General features: G+C 48.3%; 8 protein-coding genes across 8 annotated transcripts; 3 read left to right on the plus strand and 5 right to left on the minus strand.

The window, feature by feature from the left end:
* Nucleotides 1-228: 228 nt before the first annotated feature.
* Nucleotides 229-2,024, plus strand: BDV27DRAFT_133531 (putative plasma membrane SNARE protein (Sec9)). The gene is made up of 2 exons (XM_032068110.1): nucleotides 229-1,602; nucleotides 1,658-2,024. Exons 1-2 carry the CDS (start codon nucleotides 415-417, stop codon nucleotides 1,715-1,717), a joined length of 1,248 nt encoding a protein of 415 aa, XP_031924161.1. The 5' UTR covers nucleotides 229-414; the 3' UTR covers nucleotides 1,718-2,024.
* Nucleotides 2,025-2,513: 489 nt separating this feature from the next.
* BDV27DRAFT_167191 (major facilitator superfamily domain-containing protein) lies at nucleotides 2,514-4,233 on the minus strand (the record flags this gene model as incomplete). The annotated part of the gene is made up of 2 exons (XM_032074413.1): nucleotides 3,911-4,233; nucleotides 2,514-3,851 (listed from the first exon to the last, which is right to left on the minus strand). The coding sequence occupies exons 1-2, from the start codon at nucleotides 4,094-4,096 to the stop codon at nucleotides 2,514-2,516; spliced, it is 1,524 nt and encodes a 507-aa protein (XP_031924162.1). The 5' UTR covers nucleotides 4,097-4,233.
* Nucleotides 4,234-4,697: 464 nt separating this feature from the next.
* Nucleotides 4,698-6,173, minus strand: BDV27DRAFT_167193 (uncharacterized protein; the record flags this gene model as incomplete). Its single annotated transcript, XM_032074414.1, has 2 exons — nucleotides 4,698-6,084; nucleotides 6,134-6,173. 2 exons carry the CDS (start codon nucleotides 6,171-6,173, stop codon nucleotides 4,781-4,783), a joined length of 1,344 nt encoding a protein of 447 aa, XP_031924163.1. The 3' UTR covers nucleotides 4,698-4,780.
* Nucleotides 6,174-7,137: 964 nt separating this feature from the next.
* On the minus strand, nucleotides 7,138-7,992 carry BDV27DRAFT_148114 (alpha/beta fold hydrolase; the record flags this gene model as incomplete). The annotated part of the gene is made up of 1 exon (XM_032070860.1): nucleotides 7,138-7,992. One exon carries the CDS (start codon nucleotides 7,990-7,992, stop codon nucleotides 7,138-7,140), a length of 855 nt encoding a protein of 284 aa, XP_031924164.1.
* Nucleotides 7,993-8,514: 522 nt separating this feature from the next.
* On the minus strand, nucleotides 8,515-9,234 carry BDV27DRAFT_161045 (putative hydrolase; the record flags this gene model as incomplete). Its single annotated transcript, XM_032073148.1, has 1 exon — nucleotides 8,515-9,234. The coding sequence occupies one exon, from the start codon at nucleotides 9,232-9,234 to the stop codon at nucleotides 8,515-8,517; it is 720 nt and encodes a 239-aa protein (XP_031924165.1).
* A 2,719-nt stretch (nucleotides 9,235-11,953) lies between these two features.
* BDV27DRAFT_148116 (fungal specific transcription factor domain-containing protein) lies at nucleotides 11,954-13,797 on the plus strand (the record flags this gene model as incomplete). Its single annotated transcript, XM_032070861.1, has 3 exons — nucleotides 11,954-11,967; nucleotides 12,017-12,832; nucleotides 12,942-13,797. 3 exons carry the CDS (start codon nucleotides 11,954-11,956, stop codon nucleotides 13,795-13,797), a joined length of 1,686 nt encoding a protein of 561 aa, XP_031924166.1.
* A 719-nt stretch (nucleotides 13,798-14,516) lies between these two features.
* BDV27DRAFT_148118 (uncharacterized protein) lies at nucleotides 14,517-15,526 on the plus strand (the record flags this gene model as incomplete). The annotated part of the gene is made up of 4 exons (XM_032070862.1): nucleotides 14,517-14,890; nucleotides 14,939-14,995; nucleotides 15,115-15,284; nucleotides 15,315-15,526. 4 exons carry the CDS (start codon nucleotides 14,517-14,519, stop codon nucleotides 15,524-15,526), a joined length of 813 nt encoding a protein of 270 aa, XP_031924167.1.
* A 790-nt stretch (nucleotides 15,527-16,316) lies between these two features.
* BDV27DRAFT_167195 (major facilitator superfamily domain-containing protein) lies at nucleotides 16,317-19,436 on the minus strand (the record flags this gene model as incomplete). The annotated part of the gene is made up of 6 exons (XM_032074415.1): nucleotides 18,999-19,436; nucleotides 18,765-18,920; nucleotides 17,688-17,856; nucleotides 17,485-17,638; nucleotides 16,988-17,427; nucleotides 16,317-16,933 (listed from the first exon to the last, which is right to left on the minus strand). The coding sequence occupies exons 1-6, from the start codon at nucleotides 19,233-19,235 to the stop codon at nucleotides 16,317-16,319; spliced, it is 1,773 nt and encodes a 590-aa protein (XP_031924168.1). The 5' UTR covers nucleotides 19,236-19,436.
* Nucleotides 19,437-19,687: the final 251 nt, after the last annotated feature.

A 19,687-nucleotide genomic window follows, 5' to 3' on the forward strand; every position in this document is an offset into this window, starting at 1 on the left:
TTCGGCGAGGCTTTTGAGGCATTGACGGTACACGCTAAACCCAGTCTGGCCTAGTGACTACACCGCCCAGCACTGCCACATGGGGTTTGTATGAATGTATGTACTGTACAATACAAGTATTGTCCCTAGGTAGCCTGATTGTCAAGGACCCTTTAATTAAGTGGTGGTACCGGTAATACTAGTAGTAGTACTTGTCGCCACGGGGTCTCGACTCTCCATCCAATAATTCCTCAGGAGGGTCTCCTTTAATTGTGCCAGTTTCACATTTCCTTTCTCCTGTCTCACTTCCTTCCCTCTCTATTATTTGGTTCTATTCCACTCTGTGGTTTATTCTCTGTCCTCCTGTGATTACTGTTTTCTTCTTTTGGTGTGCTCTTTATACCCATTTGCACTGAATTTTGGTTCTACTACAAGATGGTATTCGGACGCAAGAAGGACGACGACGATTCCTCTAACCGCCGTGCACTTTTCGGCTCTAGGTCGAAGAACAAGAGCCCCGCGCCCCCCGCCAACCCTTATGCAAAGCCTATCCCTACCGACCCTTACACTAAAGCCAAGATTAATGCCGGAGTGGCTCCTTTACCAGCGGGCGAACAGCTACCTGCTCACAACACCCCCGCAGGCGGAAATGTTCCTGGCGATAACAAGCTCCAGGGAGGTTATGCCCCCAACAAGTTTGTGAACCAAGGTGGATATGGAGGTGATCGATTCGGTGGTGGGGGTCCAGCCCCGGCCGCGTCGCGGTATGGCCCAGGTGGCTATGGAGGATTAGGCAGCGCCGATCCCAACGATCCCGGTGACGCTGGCAGGGATGCACTGTTCGGAGGAGCTAGGGAAAGAGCGCAACAAGAGCAGCCACAGGGTGGCGCACCACCCCCCCCGTATTCCGAGGGTACTCCCTCATACGGCGGTGGCAGCAATGCATACACCACTTCGACTTACCAGGAACGCCACCTTACAGCAGAGGAAGAGGAGGAAGAGGAGATCCAGACCATCAAGCAGGACATCCGGTTTATCAAGCAGGGCGATGTGGCATCCACCCGGAATGCCCTTCGTATTGCAGCACAGGCCGAGGAGACAGGTCGGGAGACTCTTGCTCGTTTGGGTGCGCAAGGAGAGCGGATCCACGACACCGAGAAGAGCTTGGATATTGCCACGATAGAAGGTCGTATTGCCGAGGAGAAGGCGAAGGAGCTGAAGACGCTTAACAAGAGCATGTTCGCCGTCCATGTCTCAAACCCATTTACCAGCGCCCGTCGTCGCCGCGACCGTGATGAGAAGATCTTGAATACTCACCGGGAAGAGCGTGATACTCGTGAAGGTACTCGCAAGGAGGCTTTCGTCACCAACCAGCGTATGGAGCGCACATTCAGAGAGATCGACCGTGAAGCCGGCAAGCATAACGGACGAGTGCGTACGAACGCTACCGAGCGTGCTAAATATCAGTTTGAGGCTGATAGCGAGGATGAGGCGATGGAGGATGAGATCGAGCAGAATCTGGACTTGCTTTCCGGAGCTGCAGGCCGGTTGCATGGGCTTTCTAAAGCGACGGGTCGCGAGCTGGATGAGCAGAACCGTCATCTGGAGCGTATCATGCAAAAGGTGAGCCTTTATTTTTTCGACCATGTTTGTAGAAAAGGAACTAATTCTGTTATAGAGCGATTTTGTCGACGACCAGATTGCCATGAACCGCGCCAAGCTGGACCGGATTCGTTAGATTTCTTGTGGTATATAGAGAATTTGCAGGGAGGTTGTCGATGCCTGGTGCTCTCAACCTCAATGCGAATTGTCACTGTGCATGTTCTTCATATCAACTACATATCCCTGGCGTTCTGGGTTCTCATATCTTCAATCCTAGTGTTCGTTGCCTGTCTTGGTTGTTCGGATCTTGCATCGGAGGAACTTAATGGTACTTATTACTTTCGGCGGAATAGAGCATGTTCTGGTCTATACCCAAGTTTGTCGCAAGCAAGTTATCTTGTAGGCTTTATTGTAGAACACGGAAGAGTGATTTTCTGCCCCAAGACATCCATCCGGTACGGACCTCCATTATCCACTGCCAACCACTGTCACTCGTTACACATCTTGAAGTGACCAAATTCAAGACCGGTAGACCTAAAAAGATCACTGTACCGTGAAAGCCTGTCGGTAGCATGCAGGACAGACTCAGTCAAGGTTTTCTATCGAGCTACCGTCACTGAAGACACTTACGCTCAGCACGGTATATAGACCTGGCCTCGAAGGTTGGAGAGGATCTGCAGAAAACGCTGTGAAAGCCTACGGGCTTTATATTCGTGGACTCCTCGGCCGATTGTACGGAGGGTATTCATCACTGTAAAACATCCTGGGCAAGTATATCCACCTGTTAAGGCAACGGTGTTATGGGCTTACTAGATCCTTCAAGTAGAATGAATATCCCGGTCTTGCCATATAGTCGGCAAATTTCTCGGAATTGTAGCCCATCATAAATCCTATCGAGTTATACAGTTCACATATAAGACTCCACCATCCCACTACAGACGATATCGAAACCCCACAGTGTTCCAATCAGTCACATCGTCATAATCCTCTGGCCGCAAATCAACCGACCTGACCAGCTCCGAAACCTCATTGTTACCCCGTCGACGCTCCTCAACCACCTTCCCCCCAACAGCCCCCGACAAACCCGCATTTCCTTGCACGCCCTCCTCACGATCCCTCCTCTTATTAATTAACTGCAAATAAACCCTCAACGAGATAGCCAAACCACCAGAAATGATATAACAAATCAAGATAGCTTTAAAAGAAGTCTGGTACGTTGGCGCCTCACTCGCCCGAAACAACTGCGGACCTGCAATATTCCCCGCGCAATATGCCACGAATATCATGGCCGTCATCGTCATTTTTTTCGTGACACCCCTGTAATTCGCCTGAACGAGGGACATAGCCAGGGGCAAGGCACCGGGCCCCGTCGCGAGGAGAAAGTATCCGAACAGCTGGGCACCAAGAGGGACATGATGAGCACGGGCATAGATCAAAGCACTTCCTATAATCGATAAGGTTACAATGCAGACGATCAAGATGCAGTTCACCTGTCTATAGCGACCGGCTATCCAGCCTGTAATAGTGATTGTGGAAGCGCTGACTACACTCGAAGGGATATTAATGAGGGTGGATTCAAGCGACGTAAAGCCGAAGGATTTAATGACAAGGTTTCCAAAGTTCTGCGTACCCCCATTCGGAATCTGAGTTAGAATGGCGATGGCGAAGAGATGCCATGTTTTCGGATCCTGGATGCATTCAACTGCCTGCTCCCATTTCCAGTTTGTTTTCTCGGTGCGTCCTGTTCCGGCTATCACGGCACGATGGGCCATGAATTCGCGTTCCTGGGGCGTTAGGAACGTGGCTTTTGATATGCTATCTGGTAGAAAGGCGAGTAGTACGAATCCCCATAGGAAGGTGGCAACGCCCAGGATGATGAACATCCACATCCATGGATGTAGAGGGTGCTCGATATGTCCTATGCCGTAGGCTAGGAGACTGGCGACAAGACCCCCGATGGAGTTGCCTGAGAACCAGATGCCGGTTCGGAAGGGGATCTCGTCGCGTGTGTACCATGTTGTCGTGATGAACATGAACGCAGGGGTGATGGTTGCTTCTGCGATGCCTAGGAGGAATCGGACTGCAAGCAGGCCGCCGTAGTTGACGCAGGCTGCGGTTAGGGCGACCACAGCACCCCAAAAGAGGGTGTTGGCTGCCATGTATTTTGCGACAGGGAGTCGGGGGATGAGATAGTTTGTGGGAACTTCCCAGAAGAAATAACCGAAGTAGAAGATGCTGGATACCCAGCTGTATTGTTGTCCGACCAGGTGCTGGGTGCGGTTAGTTTCGGATGATTTGTGGTCGATAGGGTTATAGATAGTGTGCTTACTGTGTCGTCAATGAGGCCGAAGACGGACGCGCTTGATAGAATGGTTTTATCCATGAAATTGAACATATATGTAATGAACAAGAGAGGAATAAGTCGCATATCGACTTTGCGCAATGCTCTGGAGGCAATGGCCTGGGCGTTATCATCGTGATCGCTTTCGTCTATGATTCGATCTGTCGAGGCCATGGTGAGTCTTTTAGTTATTCCCTGTTCTAGTATTTTGGAATATTTTTTATTTTATGATAATGTGCAAAAAACCAGATGGGGAGGTAGCATTTTTATAGAGCTACTGCTTCAAAGGAATAAAGGGAGGGGGAATGCCTCTTGAGTCCTTATCATGAGTTATCTGATGTGCAGCTGATAAGCCTGAGATGTCAGTAAATTAACCCATTGGAATGCAGGTAATTAGTGTCATATAGACTTCGTATTTCTACACGTAACAGTCCTCTATAATTAAGTGTTACCTTGAACAAAATAATTATGCGTAATATGGTTAGCGATGTGACATAGACGAGTAGCATATCTAATCTATACCTTCCCAGATACTGATACCTGCTACTCTTTAAGACATAGGTTCACTATTCAGCTGTGGGTAGTGAAATGGTACCACGTCGAAATGTGATATGGTTAATTAGACGTCTCCAAGTGACAGTGTCTTTAGCATTGAGATACTCGAAACTGAATTTAGCTTTCACAGGGGAAATTAAATCTAACGATGTTCATTTGATAATCTGACATACTTTCTTCCCCTCAACTGTCTGGATGGTTTTTCTCAGGACTACAGCGGCTTCGACCTCGACCTCGCCCGAGGATTACACAAGCGCTCGAGATCACAGAAATAAACGGCAATAATAGTATGCCAGATCATTGCTACCCATGTAATACTAGTTTGTCCACCTCACATTTGAGAGTTTGCTTGATCTGCTCGATCATGTTGGCCTCCACGATCCCTTCTTGCCAGGTGAACCCCAACGCCAATAGCCCATCCCGTCCGGTAACGGCACTGACCTTGATTGCAGCGCTGCACGCGCTAGCACTCTGACTGAACAATATACTTTCGATTTCAAAGCTCAGTTTTCTTGAGGCGGGAACTTTCCCAATATTAGACAGCTCGAAGGCACTCATCCTTCTTCGACCAAGCTTTTGTAGCATCCAGGCATGTTGATCTGGAATATGGCCCAGATATCCGACTGGCATATCACTTGCTCCCTTTGCCAGTTCTTGGTCAATAATTGTCTTTGTGTGGCGGGCTTCTGTCCAGTTAAAAGATACCATTCTACCGTATGTCATGGATAATGAACCGACGTAGCAGCCTAAGGAAGTAGCTCTGATAGGCTCGGGGAGGAATCTTCGCAATGATACTGCACAGTCAGCCTGCAGTGTACGGTATCTGGACGGAAGGGCCGAAAATATGCTCGATGCAATCAATGTTTGGAGCGCTGCTGTTACAGAGGTCTGTTCTTTCTTACTCATAGCCGCTAGTCCCATAGTTTCAGCTGTGGATAACAGCAATGATGAAAAGCGAGTTCTAACAGGTGTCGACTGAGGTACAGCCGTCCAGCTATCGGGAGGAGGTTCCTGATGGGCATTCTGAGATTCCAGGAACTCCTGGGATACTGTGAGCGTATACAAGTCTTCCAGTGGAGGTAGGAGCGAGGCAGAAGGAGTATCAATAGTATCATCGGGTTCGTATCTCGCATCTTGAGACATAAGCCCCTCTAACTCCTCGTGGACGGAAAGAGCGCTCTGTGTGTCCATCAACGAATGATGGACTATGAGCATGAGGGTGAAATGTGTGGGGGTTTTGCTGTATTCAAGGACGCAGATTCTCCAGAATGGAAGGGTTGGGTCCTTGAAAGGACGATTATGTTGCTCCTCAAGCACATTGTCGAGGTACTCCCTCCCATCCGAGCTCAAACTGTTACCATAGTCTTCAACGAATGCCACAACCTTGCTGAGTGTGATATATGGAAGACGGACAAAATACGGACTCGTTGTATCGGCAGCTATGGGGATGGCAGAAAGTATCGGATGCTTCCAGATCATTTGTGACAGAGCGCGAAAGAGAGCCGGTTTAACAGCCACTCCCCTTGGTCTCTTGTAGCGTGCCGTTAGTCCCACATTGAGATAGATTCCCAGATGACTCCGTGTCGTTGAATACTTCTCTGCATGCCCTTAAAGATTGTCAGAAAAATTTCTGGTTAAGCGAGCAAAGAATCTTACCGAGCTGTCGCAATGCCGTGGTACCTGTTTCCGATTCCATGGATATAAACTGAAATAGTAATTTATTTTTGAGTAGGAGTAGCCGTTGCAGGAAATATTTGAAAAACCGGGGTAGTTCTTTATACAGCTGCCTGCTAGAATTTGGCCAATGATTCCGACTCTCCCGCTTCTCAGAGTCCAGATGGTAGGCCCGATTGTCTCAGACTTTACAAGAAGCAGTAACTGGTACTTGACCAGAAATCCTAGGGCATATAAGGTAACAAATGCACTCTCTGATATAAAGTATTGGCCTGCGATGGATTGTTGTGTTCGGCATACTGTCCAAAGTCGGCTTTCCATCCCGGGTGCATGTACCCGGTGAAAGAAGTACCTAATATGCCTAGAGCCTTGAAAATTATATCTTGTTGATCGCTATATAAGTACAAAATATAGCTGGGAAGACAGAGAATATGCCAACAAATTAAACATTCTCGAATTTGCTTTAGACAGCCGTTTAGATGCATCTATAATTCTGTCTGTTCGATACAAATATCTATCTCTTGCAGTTGTACGACCGGCATCACAGACCGGACCAGATCCGTGCCTCTGCAGATAAATCTGCGTACACACATAATAAATCTTGTATATGCAGTAGCCTTGAACTATGCGAACTACTAGTACTCTGTGGGATTATCCTCAAGTGGCAAAGTAGGTATCAAGGGAAGAAAGTGAAGTATAGAGGAATGATGGAAGGTCGTATGAGTAACTGAAAATAAAGTACGAGTGACGCTTGGTAGTGAATATAAAGCTATACAGTAGTGGTACTCTTGGATCCCTAAAAGGAAAAGGTATTGCACTAATAAGCTTTAGAAGAGGACAGAAGTTGTTAACAGTAGATAGACGTTGAAGCTAGTTTCATGCGACAGGAGGCAGATCAGAATAAATGCACCTAATGAACTCTATAAGAGAACCTTTATACAAGAGGTGTCATGTCCTGGCATCTTTACATAAAGCATATTCTCATCTCATGAACTTTCATGGCGCTGAATAAAAGCAATGAGAGTTTTCGCAAGCTTTTCAGGTTGATCCTCTGGTGAGAAATGCCCGCAGTCTTCAAGTATATCTAGCTCAGCGCCCGGAATCGCGTTCTTAAGTTTATGAGCCCAGTTCACCACTTGCCAGGCATCATCTGCCCCCCACACCAGATTGACAGGCATCCTTCCGAGTTCGTGAAGTCGATTGGCAATTTCCATTGTATGCTTCGGGTAGTAATGTCGCACTTGGTGTTGGAACAGGCTGCCCTGACCTATGGGCCCGGAGATATACTCCAAGAATGTATTGAGGCTTGTGTCCGTGAAAGACTTCTTATCATACACTGCTGAAAGTAGCCACTCCTTGAAATGCGAACGGTGATCGTCATCGGCAGTATCACACAGCGCTTGAAGTCCAGTAGCCATCTGCTCCCTGGTTCGTTTAGAAGGGTAGCTATCGAAGCTAACGACATCGACAAGTGTTAACGACCGTAGTCGGTGAGGGTTGAAGACCCCAAAGCGCTGGGCGATACCGCCCCCAATATCATGGGCCACTAAGTGAAAGGTTTCAAGTCCCCAATGATCGAGTAAGCCTTCAAGCATTGGAACTTGGCCTGTCATTGACGTGTCAATGCGCGGATCCCATGGACGTTCTGACATTCCGTAACCTAGTTGGTCGAACACATGGACCTTGAAGCCAGCTGTTGTGAGCTGCGGGACGACATTGCGCCAGATGAGTGATGATGAAGGTGTTCCATGAATGAGGACAACCGGCTGTCCAGTGCCGTATATCCCATAAGCAATTCGGCTTCCGTTGATGAGGACGTTCTCACTGACTATAGGCTGCATGATGAAAGTGATAGGATTCTATAATCGAAGCGATTATTTCCCAAGATCTTGCCTGAGACTTGTGACATGCTTATATGTGGTGGCTAGGCTAGGGTTATTATCCGGGCCTACTCCGGCTGGGCGAAATTTGACGTCATGTTTGAGCGTAGTTCTACATATGATTGATAAGCAGAAGCGGGAAAGCACCTGTGTAGTATCTATCTCAGTCAACCGCTCCTTTATGGGGTGGAGGTGAACAACCCCGAGTGAAGCCATTAGCCGTGCGTCATTCATTTTGCCGGGATGGGATTAGACACCAAAACATTATACACTGTGGAAGGAAACTATAGCATACACGAGATACATGACGATATATTTGTACCGGCCTGTCTAGACCCGCATGCGCTAGAGGAGCCACACTTGCCTTTGACAATATGTACATCACGTTAGGGTTTCCTTTAGAAGGGACGTAAGTCTCCATTGTCTAATCTAGACAAGGGCAAGTAGCAACAAGATGGTACTCAATCGTGGACCGTAATTCCTTTAAACCCGTAGTTCAGTTTCCAACGCATCTGCCATCTCCCCCAATGTATTGAACTTCCAATCATAAACATGTTCATCTAGATTTCCCATAATCGACCCGGGTCTCACTATCCAGCTCGAGCGGATACCCATGCTCCTCGCCGCATGATGATCATTAAATTGGCTCTGTGCTGTCTGGATAATCTCTTTTCTCTGGATGCCGAACCTTTGCTTACATTCTCGCAGCATATACTCGAAGTTTCTCGGATCAGGCTTATAACTACCCACTTCCTCAGCCGTAATCACCAGGTCAAAATCGAAATTCTCCAAGGGACCAGCCAGTGAGCCTTTGAATGAATCCAAATCCACATTGGACAGGCACACAAGCTTGAAATGCTTTTTCAGTCGCTTCAGCGCATCCACTGTATCTGGGAACGCTGGCCAGTTGCGCACAGAGTTGCCGAAAGCAGCGCTCTGCTCGAGTGTCGGCGCGGGCAGACCCAACCGAGCAGCCATCTGTGGGTAAATAGTGGCGACAAGGTCGGCATATCTCATTTGGGGTGTCTTGATTTGTTGAATACGCTCGCACTCGTAATAGGCATCCAGGATTTGGGTGCGGGTTAGATGAATGCCGCTCACGTCCATGAGGGGCTTAAATCCGTTCAATGTCCCGGTTTCCCAGTCAATTAGGGTACCGTAGACGTCAAATGAGAGGAGGCGGTAGTCTGTTAGACGAGGCATGGCTTTTCCAGGAACTAAGTGTTTGTTGAATAGATGGGACGATTTGCGTTGCTTGAATGGCACAAGTCTTAGCTCTCGGAAGGGTATAAGCTAGTATATATAACGCGGTTGCGAAGTAATGTATCGTTCCAACAGACTCCCCGCATCGGGTTTCCCGCTAACTTGGAATCCCCCATGAAGCTTTGCCCGGTTGTTTGTATGCGATATCATCGGGAGTTGTTATCGGGTCGATGCTCCGCTGGCAGACATCCGGTTCCTGCCCGGGTGTATGCTTCCGGGCCCACTCTATCCCTCTGAGCCCTGAACTGGCATGAGCAGGGCTCATAATGCCAATACGACGACCATGGCCCAGATTACGTATGGGCCCTTGGTTCTCACAATGCCCACTCTATCTAATAGTCCGACAGTGTTTGTCTTCTGCTAACCGGTACGCGGCTGGGCAAAGCTATCCATCCGATTATGGGGTCAAGGTCATATGGTTCTTCCATAAGTCCGTTCTCAGAATGAAATATGAAAGAGAGACACAAGTAATCAGTGTCCAACTCCCACTCGGACTTTTCTTTTGTGGTTGCTTTTAATCACCACTTCCACATGGTATGAAGCCCGTCTGCCCAATGGCCACCCCTAAAACATCACCAGTCTCCAACCCTGTTTCAAGTTTCTGGAACGCGTATCCTAAAAGCTTGACAATTACAGAAGTACCTCGGAGTTCCCACTTACAGTTGATGTCGTAATCATTGGCTCGGGTCCTCAGGTGTTGCAACCACATATTTCCTTCTGAATACCAACCCCAGCCCGCCATCAATCGTCCTGCTCGAGGCCAGAAGTATATGCTCCGGGGCGACCGGACGCAATGGGGGTCACGTAAAGCCCGATACATATTCCGTCATACCAAAATTTGCAAAGTTGTTTGGTATAGAGGCAACAGCGCAGTTGGCTGACTTTGAAGCAAAGCATGTATACGCAGTCAATGACCTGGTCGAAAAGGAGCAGTCAATTGCGACTTCCATCTCACCAGGGCACTAGATGTGTACCTTGATGCGCAGCATGCAAAGGAGATAGAGACCAGCTACAAGGAACTGTCAAGGACTGGAAAAGTAAACTTGACAGACGTCGCGTTTGTATCGAACGAAGATGCTGAAAGGGTATGTCACCTCCTCGCTTTCAAACTGAAGATACAGTGTAACTGATAAGCGGGCGATAGAGAGAGAGAGAGAGAGAGAGAGATGTGCATTATACCCGAATACAGCTCCCAGCTTTGGGGCTCTTCTCGGGTCGCCGACAGTCAGTTAGCCAGCCGGTAAGACTAACTTAGGTATATACAGGATTATTCTAGCTAGATAGTAATAATAATATAACTATCTTCGTACAGTCTTAAAATATTTAGTTCCCTTTCTCTGATTTCTTTCCTCGTTCCGTCCCTCTAGCTCAACCAAATAGCTTATATCGACAATTGTGTCTGAAAGTACGCGTACACACCTAGACAGCGTAGATTGGGAATACCAGAGGGATCTGAAAATAGCGGTGATTACAGCCGGCTGCTTCCCCTAGTCCGTCGTCTCACCCTACCGCTGGTAAGATTAATCCGCTGCCACCGGCGTCAGAGTCGCTGCTGTCCCCATTGTCGCGTAGTCGTAGAGGCGCCAGATAGGCCAGGCGTTTTGTTTATACTAGAAACCGGGCGGTGCGCAGCGCATACTTTAAATCACCTAGTGCCTCATCGAGATTCCTCGGGCAAAATTGGGAATCACCCCATATCTCAGTACGGATTTATCATTTTATATGTACAGTTATCTCGGACTCTTGAATGCTAGAGTAGACATAGTGAGACCAGCATATCCGATTTCTAACGTTTCATAAAACACCGAGCTCAACCATGTAGTAACTGGATGGGTGATAAATAAAATCGGAGCTGTAGCCGGTATCACCGGCAAGATATCCGACTTTCTGCAGGGTATTGATTTATAATCATTGCACAGGGTTGTGGAACCAAACCCCAGCGATTCTTATATTAGGTATTCAGTCTCAGTGCCGTCACAATATATTCAACCAGCCCATTCTTCATATCGGCATGAGGAGATTACGCCGTGTCGCGGATAAAGATCGGAAACGCGTCGCTCGGGCGTGTGTTGCATTCCGCTCATATAAATTCACAGTCAAAACTGACCGTCTGCAGATGTGATAGCTGTCGCCAACATAAAGAGAAGTGTGATGGGGGTCTGCCTTGCAGGCGATGCGCTCGACTTCACCGTCAATGCATATTCACAGGTCGAGGTCCTGATGAGCGACGGAAAGTCTCCACACTGCCAGATATGCCTTGGTGAGCTATCTATCAATCAGCTAGGGTTACTAGGATGTACTACTAATACTGCCAACTCGAAGCACGTCGGGTTCCGAGCCTGAACCGATACCAGAGCTACTGGAGAGAGTTACCTATCTAGAGCGGATTGTCAAGCGGAAATTCGGCGATATAAGTCTAGATCTGGCCACGCTGCGAAGCCTAGCCGAGGATGAAGACAAGACTCCGTTGTCTACCTCCCCTGAGTCTCCTGTAGCAGATGTCAAGTGTAGCATCGAGCCACTGGACAACAATATCACGCGTGAGGGGATACACAAGAGATCGTCTAGAAATCACAACTAACGTTGACCGAGCTAGACTATTCGGGGGAATTCTCTCATTGGAATTTCTCCATGAAAATAAAGGAATGGATCAGCCAACATGTGCCTCGAGACGTTTGTCACACACCATTCGTCAATTCTTCGCAAGTTGATTTTGACCAAGGTCATTACTAAAGTATCTGCAGAAGGTTTACCATGCATTACGCAGTCACACTGAGTTTTACCGCTCCAAAGAACTCCAGTCTCCATCAAGTGCTTTCCTCTCTGTGTCCTCACTACCTCCTCGGGCTATTGCCAATTTTCTTGTCCATTGCTTCTTCAAGCATGCTGAGACAATTTACTTTACTGTTGAAAGGACCTGGCTAGAGTCAAAGCTTGACATGGTATATACTGATCCCAACTCTCTCACTCACAGCGATGTAAGCACCATGTGCGTGATCTTTAGTGCCCTTGCAGTCGGGACACAGTATACATATCTCGAGTCGACGACAGAACGCATCGGTACCAGGAGATCAACTCAGAATAGCCCATTTACCGGCGATACTGTAGGTGTGATGCTTTATCACCAGGCCTGCCTTCTATTACCTGATGTCATCACCCTCTCGTCACTAGAAAGCGTTCAGGCTTGCCTGCTTCTGGGTATTTACACACTACCGCTTGACGCATCTGGATTGGCATGGATCTACCTGGGTATTGGCGTCAAGCTTGCGATCCAGAATGGTATGCACAGAAAGGGTTGCGAGGACAGCTTTGACCTGTCCATCCGCGAAACCAGGAATTTAGTGTGGTGGACTTTGTACACTCTGGAGAGGTCTGTTTCACCTTTGCTCTCCTATTCTTTGTTGTCGTGGCTGGTGCCGACACTAGGTATTAGGCGCATCGCCATATTTCATGGTCGTCCATTTTCCATTGCCAGATCAGATGTAGACATTGAACTCCCTGTCGCTAAAAGTGATGTACGGCCATCACCCCATACGGCGTGCATTCTTGCCACGCTCCAACTGAACGAAAGGCTCTGCAGCATATCGCATTCAATGTATCTTTGCACACCGGCTGTTCTATAGGGAGAACCACTGACGGATTAATAGCTCCCTTCTCCATACATCTCCAACAAGCGAAGTAGCTGAACGACTTACTAGACTATTCAATCTCCAGCAAGACCTTACCAACTGGTGGGAAATGCTTCCCAACAACGAGATTCCCAGTGATCACTCATCTCACCCCGAGAACCTCCGCCGCGCCATGCAGCTAAAACTGGAATATTGTCTCGGAATCATATTCGCAGGCCGATACTTTATCCTTTCCGAGCCCTGCTCGGAAGGAAACAAGCCAACGTCCGCCACAAATATCCAGAACGCGAGTCCCTCCGGGAGCAACTCACAAACACGCCATATGTCTTCTATCCTCGTCTCAGAGTGTGTTTCCGCTGCGCATACAGTCATAGAAACATGTCGCTACCTGTACAACACTATTGGCCTCGCCCGTGCATCATATACGGAGTTTAGTGCATGCCGTGCCGCGTTGTTAGTCATTACTACACAATGTCTCCAAGCAACTGACTACAGGCAACGTCACACCCTCCGCGAGGGGCTAGCGATGTTGAAAGAAATGGCAGGTGAAGCGGAGCTAGCCCGCACTGAAGTATCTTTGATCGTGGGGTTCCAACATATAATCGCCAGTATGGATAGAGTCGGTGATGATGTGGTCGGTCACAGAGCTTCTGACTTTTCGAGATTTAAAAAATGGGAAAGTTCGTGGAGGCAAGGCTCATTCTTCGCGGAATTTCCCAGGCCAGATGATTCGATGCTCATGGCTTCCCTTGATTTATCAAGTGGGTCCCATGCTGCATCGTCTAGCGAATTGCCGTTATGGACGTCGCTGCTTGGGTCCGATCGAAATGTGCCATCTTGCACACAGGATCAGGATAACTGGGCTGTATTATGACGCAATTTGGCGTGTTGGAGATTGTAAATAAGGACCAGGCTAATGAGGTTTATGTGCCTGTAATTCAATGCTAGTAGCTCAATTCATCCAATACTATCATTACTCGGCACAATTTGGTTGGTGGAGGATATCTTCAAAGAGCAGAATGAACGGTTTCTTAGAGATAGGATACCAGACAGGCGGCTAAATCTCGCTTTCGTGTTCTTATTAAAGTACGAACGAACCTTGTCTCCCGAGGCCTGGCTTCTGTACACCTAAACGGGGCAGACTCTAATTCCTACCCGAAACACAGCTGTTCATCGTCTGCTAGCCTATGAGCCGGTGGGTGTTCCGTGGCAGTCTCGCAATGGTTGCGACCAGTGTAAGAAGAGGAGGGTAAAGGTAGGCTTCTCTCGCCCTGTGACCTATCTTCCTAAACATTGTCATCTGGTTGGTGCGATGCTTACCATACCCGCGGCCTATCACTGCAGTGCAGCGAGGATCACCCTTGCCTCAATTGCTCGAAGTGTGAGATGACTTGTACCTACCACGCGCATACCAGGGCTGCTCCTGGAAACCGACGAAGCGGTACAGGTTCAGGCTCCGGTGTGGGAACTGGTCACCAGTTACATAGCTCCCCCAGTTCACCTTCCTTCGACAGAGACGCCGGCAGTATTTCTTATGAAAAGTCCACAGGGGCAGTCTTCTCCCAGGAATGGGCTTCTCAGGACCCGTTGCTAATGCATCATTTTACACTATACACCTCCAAGACACTGGCTAAGCGAAAGGATATGCAAGATGCATGGCAGATTGCGTTTCCTAGAATCGCGTACTCGTATGAGTTTCTGATGCACGGCATTCTTGCGTTGTCCGTGTTTCATCTCGCCCATCTGACGCCCGAGCGATACAGCTGTTATTCGACAAATTCTAGACTTCACATCTCCGTCGGCCTGCGCTGCTTCCGAAAGGTTATCCTAAACTCTACCGTCGATAATTGCTCCGCTTTATTTGCATTCTCAAGCTTAATCATGGTCTACATGTTTGCCACATTGTCAGAGTCTGCCGAGCTTAAAGCATCTGATGCTATTGCATCTATTCTTGAATTATTTAAGCTGTGCCGAGGAACCCTAACCCTTGCACCTTAGATTCATATGATAAATAGTAGCTCCCTCAGGCCGCTCTTCCGGCGGGAGTTTGGAATGATACAGTCAAGTGAAACGTGAGTTTGTCTCTCAGATTCACCCTCGTCAGAAAGTTCTATGGCTTTTATATATCCCACGGTTGATATTATCGTGCGGATAATGCAATTACAGCAACTCAAACTCACGGTCTAAGTAGGGAGCTCTCAGGTGGCTTGTTTGAAGGATTCGAAAAGCACCTCGACCGTCTCGGTCAGCCGACTGAGACAGACGTCTCAGGACCGGAACAGAAAATCGCTTGCTTACAGGCGCTTGAATGCCTGGGAAAGTCACTCAGGACTATCGAGAATTCGGAAAGGCCATTGGAATGTGGATTGATCTACATGTGACCTCTTACAGTGAACGAATCATTCATTGGCCTGCTTCGGGAACAGCACGGGGTTGCTCTTGTATTACTTGCCTTTTATTGTGTGCAACTTCACGCCTTTTCTGACTACTGGTTCGTTGGGCCAAAAGGTCACTCATTGCTTCTAAAAGCTACTGATGCTCTAGCCGGCCAATATGTGTCATGGCTTGAATGGCCTAAGGGTATCATATCACAAAGTACGTGATACTGAGGAAAGTATTCGGTTTTAGTAGATGATGGCGGAAGATTGTTTATCATTTATAATGGCTTTTTAGTGACCTAAGCTGGGTTCACAATAACCATATATCTAATGCTCGTGCTGAAAAGAGCCGAGCACTACTTCCCACTCCTCACCCTACCAAATCTGGAACATGAAAACGAAGAGCCTGGTCGTACGCTGTGATCATATGCATCAATCCTGACAAGGGAGCAAGCCATTCGGTCCAGCACATGACCCACGCATGTCAACTCAAGGCGGTTTCCCCCGGCTTGTCCGCAAAGTGAACAGAGAAGCTATATTGAATTTTCGCATGCAGAAGATAGGGAATTTGGGTATAGCAGAAGCAAGCGATGGTCCAGCTATGCCTACCCGGAACATAGGTGTGACCATGCCGGGTACGAATGATGTCCCTCCCTAGCTAAGGGAGCTTGGCGTCTAGTTGGAGAAACTCTGTCTGTTGACTTTAGAGAGGTTGAAAGTGTCCCAGTCTTTGCCGGATACACTCCCCTCACCTGATATTGGGTCATTTAATTATCTCTTAGTAGCATCAAGAGAGCGCTTCACTCGAATTATGAGCTCCGTGAAGCTCATTCTGAGAAATGTCCTACTTCTTTTCCTTGATTCTCCTTCCATACTCCTATGAAAAGAACTGAAATCGGGTAAGGGGAAGAACACAACCTGTTCATATAGAAAAGAGACTTGGCTAACTAGTGAAGACCATCTCACAGCTTGACAGGGAAGGCATCCATATGCTGCAGCTGAACCACAACCCCGTTCACAGAGTGTATTTGAAGAACGGAGACCTATCTCCCATTGCCAGTAACTGCTCATCAGTATAACTCTCACGGATCTCCATCTCAGTCAACCTAGTATTGCGCTTGTTGGCATACATAAAGGACAACTCAAGAACAACAGCTACAAGAAGAGCCGATCCACCAAAAGCCAAGGACAGCCCAAAACCCGTAGGATAGGTCGGGGCCTCCTTATCAAGATACATATAGCTACCGATAATGCCTCCGGTGTTGCCCATGCAGATGTTGAACGCACTGCCGATCGCACGGCGCTTTGAGGGCGCCAGGTTGTTCATTGCCCACGATGCTGTGGCTGGGTAGGTTGGGTAGATACCCATACAAGCCACGATGATTGCAAAATACCCAGGCCCGATGTTGGCTTCCAGCCGTCCCTTGAGGCCCATTATAATCGCGTACCCCATGATGATGAGGAGTAGGGGTGCTGCAACGAATGGCATGCGCCAGTAATATCGGTCTGACAGTTTGGAGAACAGGACTGCGGATATGGCGCCGGCAATATACGGCGGAACGGTCATCAGCTGCGCGTTGGTACTGGTGAAGCCCATTGCCTTTGTAATGGTTGGAAGAGTGAATTTCGTTCCTGACAGAAAATGGATCAACAAGAAGTCTCAATCCTAGGTGATCGCAAACAGACCGTAGTTGCAGGCAGACTGGCACAGCATAATATAGGACAGCAGATAAATCCTCCAGTTCAGCATCATGTCCCCGACGTCTTTCCACGATGTCTTCGTATTCTCCTCCTTGAACTGCCCTCCTTCTTTGATGAATTCCTGTATCACTAGGTACCGGATCTCGTCCTGATCAAGCCATTTGGTAGATAGTTGCGGGGAGTCTACCAGCAAAAAGAAGGTCAAACCCCCCAAAGCAACGGTAACCAAACCCTCAATTATAAATATCCACCGCCAGCCCGAATATCCACCGAGGCCATCCATCTTGCTAAGACCAGCCGCGAGAAGACCGGAAAAGGCGCCAGAAAGAGCACTTGCACAGAAGAATGCGGCAACCCGGGTGGCGAGGTCTCTAGGCATATACCAGCGCGAACACAGGTAGACAGAACCAGGAAAGAATCCGGCCCTGGGCTTGAGTCAGAAGACGAGATCTTTTAAAAAATCGGTGTCTAATTGGACATACTCGAAGATTCCTAACAAAATTCGCATTGTCAATAACCCGCCGAAAGTTCGGACGACGCCAGTCAACGTCATGATAATTCCCCAGCTGACGATCAAGGTACCCAAATAGACCGAGGGCTTGGTGAAATGTTTTAGCAGAATATTGCTCGGGACCTCTAATATCGATCAGCGACACGGAGATGACATGCCCTACCACCTGCTCACCTAGTAAAACGTAGGGAATGAAAAACAGGCTAAGAGCAATGTTATACTGCAAACCGCTCAAGCCCAATTCTTCTGTTAGCCCCAGGATCTTGGCATTGCCGATATTGGCCCTGTCTAGGTGAGAGATCAAGTAGAGGATGCACAGCATCGGCACCAGCCTGATATCGACCTACGATACAAGCATTGTTAGCTCCGTTCTGATCAGTGTGGTCATTGGGCCGTGCCTTTCGTAGTAGCTTTTCCCTTCTGTCGGAGAAGTTGCGATAGAAGTCTGCATCCTCGGCGCGAAGACCAAGGACCTGGATACCGTCAATGGTGGTGATGATGGCGCAGTCCTCGACGTTCTCGGCGCTGGGAGCCTTCTCGTCGACCAAGTCATCCTTACATGCGTGTCCTAGGTTTACTGTGGACATGGTGGCGTCGATTTGACTTGCAGATTCACGCACGCGGAAAATGCATGAATGGTCACATCGTAGCTGGGGGTGGTTTTGTTGCTGCTATTTATTCCGAACAACGCAGGAATCCCAAGGGACCATCCTGGAGGGCCGAGCTTGACCAGCTTTTAGCTAGCTTTCTAATTTAGCTCTTGAGACAAGCTGGACGGAGTGCAAAACCCTAGCGCTTCCCCGCACGGCCATTCTATGCCCATTTCTCACGGGGGTTTACACGCCGCTCTGACGCCTACGGAGCCCCACGGGGCCTAGCAAATGCCTCTGTGGACAGCGGGACGCTACCTCCCGCTCATAGGTAAGCCACGGTTGTTGTGGTAAGATGGCTTTTCGCTGATACACAGATGGATCAGAGAAAACTCGAGAATTGCACGGGTATGCATATAGCCGATGGAAGCAATGAGAAGCCTATAAATTGGATTAAGATCGGAGATAAATAGTGGCAGCAATAGGATTCCAACTTCATCAAAAAAAAACCCTGTTCTCTCTTGCCCCCTCCCTTCAGATGAGATTGCGCTTCAACGAACTCAACATGACCGAATCCAGAATTTTAACCCGGCTCTCACTCCTTGATACCAATGCAGTCTCTGATGCCCTGGACTTTCTTCAACTCAAAGGAGCCACCTACGGCCTCCGGCCCCTCTGGGATTGCCCAAAGATCGTTGGCCTCGCCAGCACAGTGAAAGTCGGTCCTAAGACAGACACCGCCCCGACAGCCCACCCCTTCGTGCCGGTTATAGACGCAGTCACCACGGACGACCGCATCCTCATTATCGCCGGCGGTCTAGAGGGTGTTTCCTGCTGGGGCGATATCATCGCCAATGCCTCGAAAGTAAAGGGCATCCGCGGGACAATCATTGACGGGGTGTGTCGGGACATTGATGGTAGCCGCGACATTGGATATCCCGTTTACGGCCGGAATGTAACAATGATCAGCGGGCGTAAGAGGATGGTACAGGTTGGGGCCGGTATAGCAGTCCAGGTTGGTGGTGTCACCGTTCGCCAGGATGACTATGTGATTGCCGATAACTGTGGGACTGTGTTTATCCCAGCGGAGTATATTCAAACTATTCTGGAACTGGCTGAGAAGATCACCCATCGTGAGAACCTTATGATCGAGGATGTGAAAGCTGGGATACCTGTCTCGGAGGTCATGCACGACACCAAATTTCAAGCCATGAGTGAAGAGATCGCGTCGGCAGCTGCGGGTGTTTTGTCCTCTGCGCAAAAACCTTAACGAGAGGAGATGGAGCGATAGTTATCACCATGTATTGATAATGGATTTAGATTTGCAAATTCTATACACATTTTGACATGAGCCATAAAGGCTTCTGTTGTATTGACTTCAAAACTGTTGCTCTAACGGTGACGGAGTGAAGGACTCCTACTACTATATCCTAGTTGATTAGACCGACTTACATAGTAAAAAGGTCCGCTATATTATCTACTAATTAGTATATTTACTGCCTTTATAATGCCGTACTTGACTGCTTTTTTAAAAAAAAAAAAAAAAAAAAAAAAACTTAAACTTGATGATGACTACTGCTAACT

The sequence above is a fragment of the Aspergillus caelatus genome (assembly GCF_009193585.1).
Source record: "Aspergillus caelatus strain CBS 763.97 unplaced genomic scaffold BDV27scaffold_186, whole genome shotgun sequence".
NCBI lineage: Eukaryota > Fungi > Ascomycota > Eurotiomycetes > Eurotiales > Aspergillaceae > Aspergillus > Aspergillus caelatus.